Source organism: Blastomyces dermatitidis (assembly GCF_000003525.1).
Source record: "Blastomyces dermatitidis ER-3 genomic scaffold supercont1.8, whole genome shotgun sequence".
Taxonomy (NCBI): domain Eukaryota; kingdom Fungi; phylum Ascomycota; class Eurotiomycetes; order Onygenales; family Ajellomycetaceae; genus Blastomyces; species Blastomyces dermatitidis.
The window spans coordinates 2,946,833-2,963,273 of record NW_025544781.1 but is presented as its reverse complement, the minus strand read 5'-3'; the positions used below and the strand labels follow the sequence as shown (position 1 = coordinate 2,963,273).

The 16,441-nt window shown below is 47.5% G+C and overlaps 5 protein-coding genes across 5 annotated transcripts; 2 read left to right on the top strand and 3 right to left on the bottom strand.

Moving 5' to 3' along the window:
- Nucleotides 1-29: 29 nt before the first annotated feature.
- On the top strand, nt 30-1,375 carry BDCG_07432 (translation initiation factor 4E). The gene is made up of 3 exons (XM_045423219.1): nt 30-669; nt 741-812; nt 881-1,375. The coding sequence occupies exons 1-3, from the start codon at nt 475-477 to the stop codon at nt 1,337-1,339; spliced, it is 726 nt and encodes a 241-aa protein (XP_045278660.1). The 5' UTR covers nt 30-474; the 3' UTR covers nt 1,340-1,375.
- A 544-nt stretch (nt 1,376-1,919) lies between these two features.
- On the bottom strand, nt 1,920-5,824 carry BDCG_07431 (AMP-binding enzyme). Its single transcript, XM_045423218.1, has 5 exons — nt 4,406-5,824; nt 4,009-4,307; nt 2,997-3,943; nt 2,683-2,912; nt 1,920-2,599 (listed from the first exon to the last, which is right to left on the bottom strand). Exons 1-5 carry the CDS (start codon nt 4,746-4,748, stop codon nt 2,547-2,549), a joined length of 1,872 nt encoding a protein of 623 aa, XP_045278659.1. The 5' UTR covers nt 4,749-5,824; the 3' UTR covers nt 1,920-2,546.
- On the top strand, nt 4,841-6,324 carry BDCG_07430 (BolA protein). Its single transcript, XM_045423217.1, has 3 exons — nt 4,841-5,300; nt 5,383-5,489; nt 5,580-6,324. The coding sequence occupies exons 1-3, from the start codon at nt 5,181-5,183 to the stop codon at nt 5,773-5,775; spliced, it is 423 nt and encodes a 140-aa protein (XP_045278658.1). The 5' UTR covers nt 4,841-5,180; the 3' UTR covers nt 5,776-6,324.
- Nucleotides 6,325-14,569: 8,245 nt separating this feature from the next.
- On the bottom strand, nt 14,570-14,914 carry BDCG_17537 (uncharacterized protein; the record flags this gene model as incomplete). The annotated part of the gene is made up of 1 exon (XM_045426648.1): nt 14,570-14,914. The coding sequence occupies one exon, from the start codon at nt 14,912-14,914 to the stop codon at nt 14,570-14,572; it is 345 nt and encodes a 114-aa protein (XP_045282142.1).
- An 86-nt stretch (nt 14,915-15,000) lies between these two features.
- BDCG_17536 (uncharacterized protein) lies at nt 15,001-15,180 on the bottom strand (the record flags this gene model as incomplete). The annotated part of the gene is made up of 1 exon (XM_045426647.1): nt 15,001-15,180. The coding sequence occupies one exon, from the start codon at nt 15,178-15,180 to the stop codon at nt 15,001-15,003; it is 180 nt and encodes a 59-aa protein (XP_045282141.1).
- Nucleotides 15,181-16,441: the final 1,261 nt, after the last annotated feature.

Sequence of the window (16,441 nt, the reverse complement as noted above, 5' to 3'; positions counted from 1 at the left end):
AAATCCGGGATAAATATTTAAAATCCTGCAAAACATCCAAACTTCAGAGCCAAAAAAAAATTCCTCGACTTCAGCGCAACCAACCACCAACAAAGCAACATACCAACATACCAACAACAACCCTACAATCCACCATCTTCCTAGATTCTAATCTAATCCTCCTTAACTATTTACTCTGCCTGGCGCAGACCGCGGCTTTCTCTACTTTACGGGTCTTCTTCATCCCTCCCTCCTGACTGTGTGGCGTTTTACATAACTATCACACAAAAGCCTCCTCCGCCGTTCGAGCCTTCCTCACATCTCCTCCTATTTATTTATCCTTTTTTTCTGCCGGCTTCATCTCTTCTTCACTTTTACTTCTTCACATCTTGCGCCAGCTCACTCTGTAGAGATTCTCCATTCATCTCACCCCGCGCGCACTGGTTCCTCAACACTCCGCAACTCTCTCCTCGTTTCCCCTCGACTTCACCCACCATGGCTACCGCAACAGAGAACGGCGTCGCGGTCCCAAAACCTGCAAACGATGAGAATGCAGCCCCTGACGTTACTGGTGCTCAGTCAAAGCTGGGTGATACGGTTACTGTCTTTCACGACCCTAATAACTTCAATGTCAAGCACCCGCTAATGCATGAGTGGACGCTCTGGTTTACCAAGCCGCCAAGTGGGAAGGTAATTTTCTACAGTTTACCTCGAAGAAAACGGCTCGGATGTCTTATGCTGGCTGACTCTACTTTGTCCAGGGCGACAACTGGAACGAGCTGTTGAAGGAGGTCGTGACTTTTGGCTCTGTCGAGGAATTCTGGGGCATCTACGTGAGTTGTTACCGAAGATTGAAACACGGCAAGTTTAATATGTGCGTCTAACAAAAGGAACTCTGCAGAATAACATCACCCCTACCTCCGAACTGGGCCTGAAAGCCGACTACCACCTCTTCAAAAAGGGTGTCCGCCCGGAGTGGGAAGACCAGCAGAACAAGCACGGCGGAAAATGGTCCTACTCCTTCCGCGACAAGAAGAATGTCCCCATCGACGATCTCTGGCTACACGCCCAGCTCGCCGCGATCGGCGAAACCCTCGAAAATGACGAGGACAACGAAGTCATGGGCGTCGTTGTGAACGTGCGCAAAGGGTTTTACAGAATCGGCCTGTGGACGCGGACGGTAGGCAAGAGCACTCCTGAGGGCCGCCCGGCGGAAAAGGGCAAAGAGATTTTGCATGCTATCGGGCGGAGGTTTAAGGAGGTGTTACGGTTGAAGGAGGAAGAAATTTTGGAGTTCTCGGGACATACGGATAGTGCACACTCGGGAAGTACGAGGGCGAAGGCGAAATTTACTGTCTGAGGGCTGGAAGCTGGAAGTGGGAGGTGTTTTTTTTTTTTTTTTTTTTTTTTTTTTTTTATTATTATTATTTATGGAAAAGCGACTAGGTCAAATCGATGTGGAATAGTGGAGTTACTACATGGGCGTGGCATTATTGCCTAATGTTTTCTGTGTAACGGGATGGGATGGGAAGGGTATATGGATGGTTCCTACAAGGTGAAGGAGAACCAAAAGGGCATGACACGGCATGGCATGGCTTCAGTACCGCGCAAATGCATGCCTTCTCCATTTCTCTAAAACCTCTCCAATCTACGGGACACACTCGACTGCACGCCATCAGCTTTAATTCTGAATACTCTATCTACCAATTCCCTCCAGGTGGCCCCGCGGAATAATCATTATCCCAATCCCCAATCCCAATCCCAATCCCAAATGCAATCCGACATTATTTCGATTGATACCTTTTTATTTTCTATTTTCTATTTTATTTTTTTATTTCAAAATATCCACCCCTGTTTATCTTCCCCGTTTAGATTGCGTTTACAAAAAAGAATCCGCGTGTACCTTGCTCAGTTACCATGTGTTCTAATAATTTCTATATTTTTCTCTTTTCTCGCCCCGTCTTGCTTTTCATAGGCTGTAGTGCTTCATTTCCAGTTTCTGCTGAGTCTAGCTTTTATGTTCCTTGTCTATTTGGCAATTCATATACATCTTAATAGGTAACCCCAAGAAAGAGACAATATTATTTTTGTGTTGGTGAGGTATGTATTTGGTCAAAGCCAGCTGTATATGCGCAGACTACCTCAACACAACGTTGTAGCCATTCATTCAAGTCCGGGCTCAGAGTTATGGAATTGAATATGTAAACAACCATAACCAATAACAACAGGGAAATCAGACTTGAAGTTACCTAGGCCTAGCCACATATTTTCATCATGACGGGGGGAACATGAAAAGGAACGGAGGGGGGGGAAGTCAGTATTTCTTTCTATGTAGTATAATATGGTTTGGAGAGGCAGCCTTGGAAAAGCCCGTCTATCGTATAAGTCTATGTATTTCCTTTCTATGCGTCCATCCCATATTCCATTGATCAATCTATGAAAACACAATAACGGCGTGCATCGTGTTATACCGTGTGAAAGCATCGCATCCATCTTTCCCTTTCCTCTCATCCCCAATCCATCCATCCCGTAAGGGAAGAAGGAAAATGCAACGTATCACCTACCGCTTACGACTCTAGCAAATCCGCGAAAACCAACTTCGCCAGCAATTTCTTGTTAACTATCCCACATTATATCAATCAGTCAGCCACCCGCATATCCCTCCCTCTCCAGTACCGCAGCGGGCGTCGGAAAATTACATACCTTTGCCCATGGCATTGCGCGGTAAGTCATCCTCCAACACCCGTATCTCCGACGGAATCTTATACGTAGCAAGCTTCCCCTTAAGCGCACGACGCATATCCATTATCCCCCATGTTTTGCCGCCGTGACCGGTATTTGCGAAATCGGGGTTGAGGACGAGGACGGCCCCGACCTTCTGCCCCCATTGGTGCGAGGGGAGCGCGAGGACAGCTGCTTCTGTGACCTGGGGTCTATGCTACAGTTAACAAGTTGCAATGCCTACCTGTTGGAAATTATATGACGCGAAAGGAAGGGGGGAGGGTTGCGCAACATACAACGATAATAACTCCCTCTCAACCTCCAGCGCGCTAACCTTCTCACCACCTGTCTTGATGATATCCACACTCCTGCGGCCTTGGATGAAATACAACGGGCCGCGACACCACTCCTGTCCTTCCTCGTTCTGTCTCGCACCGGCACCAGCACCACGAACATGTCTGCGCACAGCCACATCGCCTGTCTTAAACCAACGTCCTTTTCCATCTTCATCCTCCGTAAACTCTTCCCTCGTCGCCTTCTCATTCTTCCAATACTCCCTGAAGACTGTCGGCCCGCGCAATTGGATTTCACCCACCCTCTCGCGCCCATTGGCGTCAACCTCCTCACCGGGTCTAATAACCTCGTTGGCGTCCGTGTCAAAAAGCCTACATTCGACATGTGGGAGAGGCCAGCCGACACTGCCGTCGACGCGGTCAGCAAAATCCAAACCGCAGCTGAGCGCCATGCCGACTTCAGTCATCCCGTACCGTTCTAAGAGGACATTGCCGTGACTAAGCTGCTTCCACGCGGCCTTTGTGGAGGTTGGTAGGGCGGCAGAACCGGAGACGTTCAACCGGAGGTTTGCCGGCGAGATGGCTGTTTGTGCTGCTCGTTGAGTTTCTGATGGGAGGGTTTTGTGAGTTGTTAGGAGTCTGTTGTATATTGTTGGGACAGCGGTTAGGAAGGTGATTTTCTCCCTGTTTGGTTTAGTATGATCGCTGATGGATTTGTTGGATGGCATGAATGGGGCTGCTAGTCGGTTCCAGACTGCGGTTGGGTTGAACGGGAACATGAACTCGATAGACGAGCCTGCTAGTAACGGAGTGAGAATGGCATTGACTATGCCGTGGATGTGATGGAGGGGGAGGACATGGAGCAGCCGGTCGACCGGTGAGTACTCCCATGCCTCGACCAAGGACCGGGCTTGCGCTGAGAGAGCGGTTTGGGGGAGGAGGACTCCTTTCTATTGTACGTGCGTTAATATATAAAGGTGCGGGTAGCTTTGTACATCCTGCCAAAATTACTCACAGGCCTATTCGTAGTTCCCGACGTGTATAGCATCATTCCACCCCGCAAGTCTGCTGCATCTTGAAAATGCAGTTGTGCAGTTGGACCAGCACCACTTTCGATCTTATCAAGTGTTCTCAACACTGGAGCATTTTCTAGATCGGTCTCGACTAGTTCCCGAGCTTTCTTGCTATATTTTTCCGTTGCCAGTAATACACCAGTCTGCGAATTGTCCAGAATGTATCTCAACTCTCCAGCTGGGAAGCTTGGTGAAAGGGGCAGGGCGATGCCGTCGCAAGCAAGGATGGAGAGCAGTGTCACTAAAGTTTCAAAACCATCAGCATTTTCCCACCCTTCAATAACGATATCCGGTTGTATACATCTGGTAATACTAGATTGATTGAGCTTGTAACAGTACCTACGTAGTCATAACTATTCTCCGCCAAAAAAGCCACGGGTGACCCGCGCAAAACTACATTTTTAGAGCTTGCAGCAGCACATTGCAACAGGCCCTCTTGGGAGCGCAAGACATCGCCAATTAAGCTGCCATAGGTGAAGGATCGGCCGGAGACGCTGTGAACGACGGCTATTGATTTCGGGTCGTGATTTTGTATGGCGCGGAGGACGGGTAGGTCAGGGAGGGTGGAGGAGAGGCGAGTTTGGAGGAGAGAGCCGGAAGAGAGATAAGCTCTGAGAGAAGGTCTCAAGGAACGGCCGCAAGATGCGCGAGTGAGAGATATTAGCCTGCGTGAGGTGAGCATGTTGGATCTTCCGAAGCATACAATCTGCGGAGAGCTTCTGGTGGTTGGTATAAATATAGCTTTCGGCCATGCCGCAGAGAACGAGCAAGAGGAATTGAATTATTAGATTATTGAGGAGATTATGTGTATATGCAGCTCGACCGAAGACATTGACGCCATCCTTCTCAATACAGAGGAATGTTTCTAGGGTGTGGACAGAGGAGCGAGAAACTGTGATATTTATTATAGGGATGGAAGATTGAAAAAAATGGTCGATGACTTTCGGGGGGGGAGAAATCCCGCCAGCGAAGAAAGGACCAAACCAATATTTAAGTATTTAACCACGAAACTGGTATCTTTTAACAAGCTCGATCTAACATTCTTAATTTCTGTCTTCATATGCGATTATTCTCCAAAAGAAACAATATCCACAGATACTCATAAACATACCCAATGCTCCGCTCCATTCTCCCGCGCCAGAATCATCTTCTGCTGCTAACCGGACAGCTCCGCTCCATCTCCAGCGCAACCACCATGTCGTCTACGCCGATGGAAGATGCCATCCGCGAGAAGGTATCAATGATATATTTCCATATCATATCTCTCAAGCCAGGAACGGAGAGACCGGCTGCTAACAATGATAAACCAAATCCAGCTCCAACAAACCCTCCAACCCTCCACCCTCATAATCCGGAACGACTCAAAACTCCACGCCCACCACGCCCCCATGCGCGGTAACACATCGACAGAGACGCATTTTCAGTAACAATCCCCCTACCTAACAACCTAACTACCCCCTTTCCCCCCTCATTTATTCACACAAGGGCCCGCCGCGATTCTAAACCCAAATAGCATCACAGTAACATCACCCTCGTTCGTAGCCAAGACGCAAGCCGCACGCCATCGCATGGTTTATGCCGCGCTGAAGGAGGAGTTGGCGCGGGAAGGGGGAATCCATGCCTTGCAGTTGAAAACAAGGACAGTGGAGGAGGAGGCGAGGGATCAGGAGCTGGGGACGAAGGAGAAGGAGGTTGAGGCGGGGGAGTGAGAGGGTTAAACGTGTGCTGGATGTGGATATGGATGTGAGTGGGTTAATATATCTATACATCTACATGAAGACGAAGTGCGCCGTCTTAACTGTAACAATAAAATAGCGAGCTATCTGAATAAACAACTGTATAGGAATAAATTCTACTCTTGGACCTGGAGCTCTTGCCATTCTCATATACAGAGGTATATTATATATATATAACTCGTTCCAGTCTTCCCGTTGGGTACGTGTCAAAGCTATAAAATTCCCCACTACGAGCCTCTTCGTTTTTCGAAGAGTGATCAACCGGAAACGAGAGTCGGTTGGTAAAAATATGATTCAATAGAAAATATACATATATAATCCGCAAAAGTAGTTAATACAAAAGAGATATCTAATCCAATGGATGGCAGGCGAAGACGAGCAAAAAGAGATTAAAAGAACAGGCAATGACGAAGGATGGAATTCAGTAGACAGTAAAATTGAAAACACAGCAAGGAGAACAAAGTCAGAATGCTAAGAAATAAAATAGAGTTGAATGGGATATTACTATGTGTTGAGTTTCGTCTTTCGGGGAGAACAGAAGAAATGGCATACAAGGCGCAGAGCAGACTATTTTTCTTTTCTTAACCAGACACTCACCTTTTAAAATGGAATAAACTAAAAATAAATAGAGCAACTTCGAAACACGAGTATTAAAAACGGGACTAGATAGGAAGGAATAAGAAACACGGGATAGTGGCTGTGTACACGAGTATGGAAAAAGCAGAGGAGATAAACGAGGAAAGGCTAGATAGAGAGTAGTCACAGTACAAAAAGTAAGGAAACGGAATTAAAAAAAAAAAAAAAAAGGGATGAGAATAGTACGCCGAAACTGAACAATTTAAAAGGCTTGGAAAAAGGAGAAAATAAGTGGGATAATGGAAGGTAACCGAACTGAGGATTTCGTATACCAAAACCGCGATACGGGTATGGTAGTGCGGGTAGAAAGGATACTGGAAAACCTCGGCGGGTGTTGGAGCCGACGGGGGTATTGGATTGTGAAGGGAAGGGAATAAGAAGAGAGGAGGAGTACGGGTAGATTGATGCAAGACTCAGGCTAGCCGTGCGGTTTGGCTATTGGCTAAATAGGGGGAAGTCAACGGGGAGTGGGTGGTCGGATAGTCCCCGACTCGACCGACTCGACCACAGCCCATTGGAATCGTACGAGGTTCAGGCTCAAGCAGCAGGGAGTATGGTAGAATAATAGGCACTGGCAGTAATTTCCACTGACAGGAACAACGCAAACAGGCGGACAAGGCAGCGGACCATTTCAGCTTACTTGCCGCCATTGTTACCCCCAGGTCCAACTGTGAAATAGATTGCGAAGAAAAGGACCAGCACAAGGATAATGAGAACTGTAGAATATGCGAATTAATATGCTAACCCTTCAATGGAAATATAAGAATGAATATACTCACCAACTATGCCGAGGCAGATCCACTTCTTCTTGTTGCGAGCCCTAGCCTTCTTGATCGCACCACCAATTTCCTCGTTGCCCTTCGTTATATTATCATGGATCTGTTCGGTCTGTTCATCGATCCGCTCGACAGCAGCTTCTTGCTGTATGACGATAGCATCAAGATCTTGGAACATCTGAGAAAGTTCTAGCAAGTCGCGCTCAATTTTCAGGATTTCATCGTGCCTGGCGCGAACCATCTGCGAAACCTTTTGGGCGTCACCGCGTCGGTCGCTTTGCATAAGCTGTGGCAGCAGGGGAGAGGTCAAGATTAGTATCAGCTGTCAATAGGCAGAAGTATTCCACCTTGAGAGAGGGCGGTTTTTTCTTGATGCCTGGTATGGATTCCCTGCTGCTTTGTTTGTGGGGAGTCGGGGGAAGGGGTTAGGTGCTTACAGCCTGGCTGAATATTTGCTGTTGCGACGGGTCTTGAACAGCTTCCTTAACTTCCTCATCAGTAGCATCGGGTCGCACAATTCGGTATTGTCTTGCCATTTGCGCCTCCAAGTCCTTGCGGAAATCCGACTGCACGGCGTGGAAATTCGTGATAGCGGATTTGAGCTTCCGCTCGACTCTGCCAATCTGAGCACTGTTGATGCTCTCTCCAGCACCGGGGGTCTGTTTTATGCTCTTCAAGCGTTGGATCAGATTCTGGTATAGGCGTTTCGCATCACTGGCCAACCCATCTGCCTGCGAGCGAATCGCATTTTCGCGGGTGGGGTCCGCATCTGTGAGTAGACGTCGGTACAGACCCTGGATCTGCTCGATGTACTTCTCTACCTCATCGATACCCTGTTCGATATCTTTACACTGATTGAGGATCGCACGCTTGTCATTTGGTTCATCGTAGCCTCCTTGGACTGGAGGATCGTATGGAGACATTTCTGGTGCGCAAAAGCGGATTAGTATTTCTTGGTATTTGTAACCAGTATGGGGGAAAGGATAAGAGGAGTTATTAATAACAACGTACCATAACGACCGGCACCGGCTTCGACATCGTTATTATATCTATTGTCTTGTCGAGCGCTGTATGGGTCGTATTGGCCGTAGCCTTGGCCGCCGTAGTTATTATACTGTCAGATGCAACGCGACCCCGAACGGGCTTCCATATCAGCGGGGTGTACATTATAATAAGACTTATAGGTTCTCAATTCGATATGCAGGCAAGAAGAGAGGTTGGGAGAGGGAGCACGCCAACCGCAACGGACGGCAAGGAGACACTCACACTCATGATGGCGGCAAAACCACGTTAAATGGTAGCTATTCGGACTGTATTCCAATTGTCGTCGCGATAAAGTAATTAGAAGAGAGATAGCCGCCCAAAAGAGTATATCTTTGTCGTTGGTGTGGGTGGTGGTGGTGAGAGAAAATTGAATTGGTTAAATTGGTTAAGGGGACGGGATGGAAAAGGGGATACGGGTGGATCGAGGTGGGTACGCGGCTGTAGAGATTGGTCCCGGAAACGATGTGAAAACGAGCACACGGGGATCAGAATGCAAGGTAGAAGATTGAAAACCAGAACAAGCGGGAGGAGAAGAATACACAGATCTAAGAGAGGGGAGGAAAAGCGTCCAAGAGAGATAGAGCAGTGCAGGTGAAGAGGTGAAGAGGTGAAGAATTGAGGTTTGAAGCTGAAATTGACACAGGGAGAAGGGGCTGAGTTGGGATTAGCCTCAATTGGGGCCTTAGTCATCCAAGGAACACGGGAGGTACCTGATTTTATATGGAGGTTTAGCGGGTCAAATAGGTACCCACTAAGTTCCTTTGACTAACGGGGGATTCATCCACTTCCGCTTCTCCATACAATGACAAAGATAACAACCCCCAGGTAGACTCGAACATACACTTTACAAATCGCCTCTCTACTTCAAACTAACTAACAATCAAGTCAAAGCCTCTTGCTTCACCTCACCCCCTCCGCCGTCCCCTTGCCGGCAAGAAATACCTGCAAGAAATACCAGCCCTGAAACAATCGGGCGGCAGACAATATCCTGCGTGATGCCGGCTGTATACCCCGCCGCTGCCACCGTAGACGATGCATATCCCCATGTCCCGATGCTCAGATCCATTCCAACCCGGCCAGTCCGCTGGTGGACAGAGTTCGTATGTTGCGGCTGAGATCCATGGACGTATCTGAGGGCTGGCTGCTACGACATACATGCAACTAGCAGTGCGCGAATACCCAGCCTAAACGCCAGCCGCACGACCATCGAACATGATGGCACACACTGTCTGTGGCATTGGCAAGCAAGCCAGGCCCAAGAAGTTAATAATGAGGCACGAACACCCATCCATCCAAAATTCTGCCGCCAGCCTAACTAACTAGTTAACGGCCGTTAACTTTCTAAGCCGCCGCATGATCCACCACATCAACCACTAATATCGCTTATAAAAATAGCTCAGTCGTAACACTTGCATTCTGACTCGCACTAGCATATGCACGCTGCCAATGACAGAGCACCAACGATTTTGTCCAGTGCCAGCTCCGAAATCATCGAGAACAGCAGAATCATGGAAGCTAAAGAGATCTTGAAAAAAAGTCAGCCCTATTAACGGATCTACCAACTTATTCTTTCGGAAGCTTAATATACAGAGCTTCAAAGAAAATCCAAACTACTGCCACACAATGAGATAGAGCCTCCACCAACAACAATCGCCTTAATCCCACCATCCTTTGGGATAGATCAACTAGCGGCGAGGAATCTACCAACAAAACAAGGGGGAAAAATGAAGAGGTCAAAAGAAAGGACACAATGAGGCAACAAAGCGACAGCAATAAATAAAATAAAGTATTGCACCCATTTGAAACTTCATGCAGTTCCCGAGCAGTAGTTTCTTTTTAACACACATTTGCATCCAGAACGATGAATTCAAATAGGCCTCGATAAAGGAAAACGCAACCGATGAATGTCGGGAGTTTCCCGTGCGGCAACAGGAGCTGCATTTATTGGCCTGAAAACCGCCGGCGTTTATTGGGTTCCACAAGATATTGCTAGTTAGCTAACTCCTTTCCAATTCCCACATACACGGGTCGTCTGCATCCCCTCTTCTTGCCCCCGCAGAATGGTAGAAATGCCGGGAAATATCAAGGCGAAAGGAAGAGATACCGTGTTAATACAAGACAAAATTCATAAAAAGTAAAAAATCTTTGAGACCTACTCGCTGAGCCTGTAGCTGACTATTTCCAATTCACCCGGTTTGCTTCGTCGTTGGATAAAACTCTATCGCGCTGTCAACTCGATATAGGTGGAAATATTGAATTCCATTATGCTATTATCGCACTTCCTCTATATCAGTCACTTTAAATCCCTGAATACTTGATAAACCGAGGTCTCCCTATTTCTCATTTCTCAGGAAGGGCCATTTCCCAACCCTGCTTCTACTCAATATCCATCATATCCTTGAGCAATTCTGACGATAGACAGTAGCTTGCTACACCATGATTGAAACAGGCTGCTCAGGCGCAGATCGAAGCCCCCTGGGACTTCGCGGTTGCGAGGGTGGAATGTTGGGGAGATATTGCTGGGGAAGTTGGAGTCCGCCAGGGACGGGGGAGGGGATCAACTCCATACCTAAGTACCTAGGCGAATATTCACCCAAGACCATGAAGCATGAAGTTCTAATGGAGCTGGTATCATGTAGCCAGGAAGGCAGCTTGATCTATCTAAGCAGCGAGGGACATGAGGTAATTGGAGGGTGAGAAATAGTCGGAGTCCGAGTTACTGTGATAATAGCCGTGTGTAGCGCTTGCTGGCATCTTGATCCTTCAAGTAATGATTTCCTCTGCGTAGGCTGGAAGATGAAAGAGTAGAAAGAGTAGGGGAAAGCAGGTAGAGAAGCACATCATATTATTGTCAAATTATTCAAAAGCATAAGGCACTTGAAGTCATCAGCCGGTTTGTATCAATAGATCTTCTGTATTCAGTGTTATAAGACGTTCGTTTTTAATACAACAAATTCATTGCCTACACCTGATATCATGCGCGTTTCTTCCCTTTTGTTCTTCTAATAAACAGACTTGCTACTAGTCGAGGAAACATTCTATTCATGACGAACTTCGCTGCTTAGAAGTCATATATCTATGTCAATGGTAATAAAACCCCCACAAATACACCCTCAATCGCCCCTCTTCCCCCACCTCCGCGTCTCATCTCCATTCTGCCAGTCACGCTCAACATACCCAAGGCGCTTCTTAACCTCAACAACGGTATGGGTGTCACCGGTATTTTTGCCGAGATTGTCTGAAAGTTTGACGGCGGGCCGGCCGCCGGCAGAGGAGATTTTTATGACAATATTTAACGGGACAGATTTCTTGTGGTCGGATAGCTGGGAGAAATCGTCTATTTGAATTGTTAATAAAGGTTAGAATAGGAAAAATGAGCAATGGGGTGGGGGACCTATAATAAAATCATAGTGGTGCAGGGTAGGAAAAAGGCAACACATACTGGTAAGGAACGTCCCGACACCGAAGACAGGTTGAAAGCCTGCTTCATCAGCAACGACCTTGTAGTCCAAACACAGCTGCAGATTCAGCGAGTCGGAGAACACAAGTGTTTTCTTATCCTTGATGCCTTCCTTGTCGTAAAAGTCGCGTACCATCTTGACGAAGTAGACTGGATCACCCGAATCCTGGCGCACACCCGTGAAGGCCTGTGCGTATGTTTTGGTTGACGGGGTATGTTGTTCCTCCTTTTTCACGGCGGGAGAGGATTTTATAGGGGCCGCAATTGGCGGTTCCGTCTCGGACAAGTTGTCAGTTGTGGAATTTCCACCTGCGAACGAGGCCATAGTACCTTCTGCTCCTTGTGTTGCCGTTGTGTAGCCCGGTATTGGCTTGCGAAACGCATCTAGAAAAGCGGGTGTGCCAAAGGTATCCGTCAAGGCTATGCCAAGTACCTTCACGTCTTTTGTGTTAGCCTCAGATTTTCTCATGTATGCTCAAAACTTCAAGCGGGAAGTAACACTGACCCCTTCCCCGAAACAGCCCAGCCAATAACGCAAAGCCAGTTCGTTGGCATTTTCATAATTATCAGTAATAGCCGCAATTCCCATGTACCACTCATGAGCAACAGTGCCCACAGCAGCGACACCATGCTTCATAGCGAAATGCACATTGCTGGTGCCAGACAAGACACCCTTCCAGCCCTTTTCCTTGCCATCAGCTGCAGCGCGACAGAGGCCCCTCATGACCAGACTCTGCGTATGGTAACTCCTTCTCCGGCGCGTGCCAAACTCTGAAAAGATACATCTGTGCTCTAAAAGGGTGGCGGCCTTCCTATATGCCTTCTCTTCTTGTTGGTGGTAATCCCAGTCACGATCACACCATTTAAAATAAGCCTCACTGGCGATCGCAAGGAGAGGTATCTCGTAGAGAATTGTCTCGACCCACAGGCCATGTATTGCTATGTTGATATCTCCGATATCTGAGTCGGCACCAGTATCATTTATAGGGATGAAGGAGATGTCGAGTTGTTCTGTGGGCTTGAAGTGGAAGGATGACAGGTAGCGCAGATAAGCAGGATTAAGGTATGGGCATTGTAACTTGAGGTATTCGTGTTCCTCAGGTGTGAGTGAGATATTTGCAAGTTCTGCAGAGCGTCAGAATGAAAAATAAAACTAAAAACATACAATTTATGATAATAAAACTGCATGATGTAGACCCATTAGCCTGATGAAGGCATGAGTCACTCGGGTTGGCTAATCCGGACGTTCGGTCATGAGGAGCACGATCAAGGAGAAAATAAAAAGGAAAAGGTAAAGAAAAACATACTTTCAATCTCATTCTTCAGCCATGTGTAAGCGGCCCTAGTAAATTTCATATCCTTTGTCCGATTGGTGAAGGCGTACGTGACTTCTGCACGTCATACATACAGCCCAGCGGCCTGGGGAGGGACCCCACGCGCAACGGGTAATTGGTTAGCAACGGAGTCGTCCAATTAACAACATCAGAGAAAATAGATTGCAAAGGAGAAATTAAAGACCCACTCACCAGCATCGGGGAAGTATTTCAGCACCGCGCATTGCATAGTAAGTTTGTATAGGTCAGTATCCAGCAGGGAAAACACTCCCTCCGGCACAGAGGGAGCGGCAGAAGTGTCATCCATGGCTTAGTGCCCGAGGTGCCAAGGAAGTCAATCGACGCAATGGACAGGTAAGCGGAAGATATGGCTATGTAGAGTAAAAGGTATAAGACAGCATCCGCGGTGGTCGAAGATTGTCGCGAAGGAGGGGTGTTTATACTCCTGTCGTTGATGGCGCCACGATGGGGCGGGTTGAGTGTTTGCTGCGTTTGCATCATTGCATCACTGCTCGAATTTGCAAACTCACTCTTGTAAAACCAATAACCATAACCGGGGGGGTTGAAAATAAAACACCCACACCCAGCATATGTCATTGAGACTGCCCAGGGCTCACAAAGCTACAAGCTACATGGGATAAAACTAAGGAAAAAGCGGGATAGAGGATAGATAGTATGAATATCATTCACACGTGGGATCGTTACGGTGAGGTACAACACAGATACCACCATGCAATGCCACCACTAATTATGAAAAGAAAATGTGTGTGTGGGTGTGTGAGAAAGCTGTACGTGTATATTCCATTCCCAATGCACTATATGCCCAAAAGGATATGATTATTACTTAGGGAATAAAATCCAAAGTAAGCACGCGAGCAAGCAATATGCTTCAAACGACAAAAGAGGCATAATAAGAGAAAACGCCAGGGTATGGATGCATTGAGCTGACACGAGATAGGGAAAAAAAATACACGATTAAATGAAAAACCAGGAAGACGGAAGTCATCGTCATCCACGACATGACAACATTTCGATCAGTGATTAGCAAGACATTATTACAATAATAATACAGGCGCAAAATAGGGGGAAAAAAAAGACATTACAGAGTTGTGTGAATTAAAAGGCTGGTAAGACAGAAATATGAAAAGAGAAAAAAGAAAAAGAAAAAAGAGAGAGAAAAGAAAAAAAGAACAAAGAGACTAAAGAAGGCCAAGGGAAGGGGTAGAGATAGGTGAGAACTGGGGTATAGTAGGGTTGGTTAGGGTGGTGCGTGACGGGGTGAATGAGGTAAGAAGAAGGGGAAATGAGCTTCATGCCGAACTGGCAAGCCGGAAAACACCTCGAGAGCAGAGCAAGGGGAAAGAGAAGATGAAAAAGATAGAATCGTCAAGATTCAAAGTGGAGAAGCGTCGGCGGGAAAGCGTGGGTGAGAGAAAGGTCAAAAAATGTACTGTCAAAATACCCCCCATCAAGCCATGCCTTAGAAGGGCAGCTGCCCATGCACAACTGGTGATTTGTCAATGATTGATGTCGCACAGGCTGAGGGGAACTCGACGTGTGGGAGAGTGCCAGTGCAGGGACCCTCTGAGTTGTCTGAAGATTATCCTGAAGCAAACGCATAACTGGCAAAAGGGGCTGCAGACAGGGTTCGTCACAAAGGCGGCAAGACAGGCGGGAATGGAATGGGGTGGGAGGAGGCGAAGGTCCACGGAGATTGGGGCAGCATGCAGATTTCGTCGATTGGTCGAAGCAAGCAAGTTATGCGAGTAAGCATGCATATAAACTGCCGAAGGATTGGCGGAGCGACGCATGCTGGCGATGTGGAGCCTCCGATTGATATGACGCTCTCCATCTCTCCGCATCCCTCCGTCAATAGGAGACTGCAAAAAGCTAAAGCTTGCATTATCATAATTACCGCCAACTGGCCGGCGGAGTTAAAGCCCCTCTTTTACGGTTGCCCCGCCGCCCCAAGTGACGACACATAGAGTTCGCTTGAGGAATCCATGTCGCGCGCGAGGTCTCGACTACCAAAGAACCGATGAGATTCCAGGATATGCAGTGTGAAGATCGGGAATGCATATAAAGCATTGCAGTCAGCATGGATATTGTGGCAGGGGACGCTATGCATGTTGGTAATAGTGTCTGCGGGGAGAGGGGCAATGGGCGGGTTGTCCGGGTATGGCGTCGTTATGAATAAGCGACCTGGCTCAAGGGCTTGCTCAAAGAATCGTCGTTAAAAGGATTGGCAAACAAAGGATTCCAGGTGTCAGATGACTTGAGGAAGCCGAAGCTACGACTGCTAGCAGGCCTTGGGTGGCCAGGGGCTTGACGGGTTCAGGGGTACCCGGAACAACGTCGTGCAGAATGCCCAGACAGAGTCGCAGGTTTTAACCGTGTCTCAGGCAGAGCCGGATATTGCTCCCAAAAAAAGATTTGCGGCTTGCCAGTCCACGTGGATTTAACTACCCCGGAGCAACGAAGATCAAAGCGCACTAGAGGGAAAAACTCGAGACCATTGAGAAAAGAGCAATGTGTCATAACTCGTATTTAGCTGAACCTTGAGGCGGTGAGTGAAATCGTATTTCATGGCGACAGGGTTAATTGGCGTTTTTTCCCATTCCATAATATTTTCCTCTCTCTCTCTTTGGGATTAGGCGAAATCCGCTGACAGGGAAGAGCGCAAGGTTTTGCTGACTGATTTAGGCATCGGGTCTCGGGTAAGCAGCAGTAGTGGTTAGCAGTAACTTAGTGGTTAGCAGTATCGCATTAGAGCAGTCGTAAGGGATCCGGCGAGCTCGAATGTTATGTATGACGTGACGTGGGGCGGTTAAAGGAATGCCGAGAAAATGGCGAAGAAGAAAAAAAAATTTGAAAAATTGAAAAATTGAAAAATTAAAAATTGAAAAGACGACAAAAGAGAAAGGGATTTCTTGGCCCGACGCAGGAGGGCGTTGGAGAAAGCCAACGAATTGAAATAGAGGTGTTCTCAGGATCCATATCGATGATACAAGACACAACTGACAGCCAGCTGCCTATTATGGCCTGTTGTTATACATGAGGGTTCGGAGGGCGGTCAAGAGGCCCAGGGGTGGGAGAAGAAGAGGAAGGTCAAGAGTTCGAAGACGATTAGAAAGACTTTGAGGAGAATCAATAATCAACCACGCAAACACTACCCCATAGTGACGCTCTTATTTAGGTACCGGTGGAAGAGGGCCCTTGGGAGGAGGGCCGGGGCAAGGAGGATATTGGCTCGCGGAGGGAGTATAGGAAGAAGGCATTGTGAGAGTCGGAGGCTGTTGTTCCTGAGAAAAAGTTGGGCAAAGTTCGAGGAGACCGGATATATATGGTTTGTGTGTTTGTGTGCACTATCTGGAAGAAGACTTGACGTG

Bases quoted from the DNA above. Each gene is read 5' to 3' on its own strand.
- BDCG_07432 (XM_045423219.1), top strand. From the start codon at position 475: ATGGCTACCGCAACAGAGAACGGCGTCGCGGTCCCAAAACCTGCAAAC. The intron at 670-740 runs GTAATTTTCTAC...TACTTTGTCCAG, and splicing joins CCAAGCCGCCAAGTGGGAAG to GGCGACAACTGGAACGAGCT. The intron at 813-880 runs GTGAGTTGTTAC...GGAACTCTGCAG, and splicing joins AGGAATTCTGGGGCATCTAC to AATAACATCACCCCTACCTC.
- BDCG_07431 (XM_045423218.1), bottom strand. From the start codon at position 4,748: ATGCTCACCTCACGCAGGCTAATATCTCTCACTCGCGCATCTTGCGGC. The intron at 3,944-4,008 runs GTGAGTAATTTT...CACGTACAATAG, and splicing joins CGGGAACTACGAATAGGCCT to AAAGGAGTCCTCCTCCCCCA. The intron at 2,913-2,996 runs GTATGTTGCGCA...ACTGTAGCATAG, and splicing joins GAGAGGGAGTTATTATCGTT to ACCCCAGGTCACAGAAGCAG.
- BDCG_07430 (XM_045423217.1), top strand. From the start codon at position 5,181: ATGCTCCGCTCCATTCTCCCGCGCCAGAATCATCTTCTGCTGCTAACC. The intron at 5,301-5,382 runs GTATCAATGATA...AACCAAATCCAG, and splicing joins AAGATGCCATCCGCGAGAAG to CTCCAACAAACCCTCCAACC. The intron at 5,490-5,579 runs GTAACAATCCCC...AAACCCAAATAG, and splicing joins TCGACAGAGACGCATTTTCA to CATCACAGTAACATCACCCT.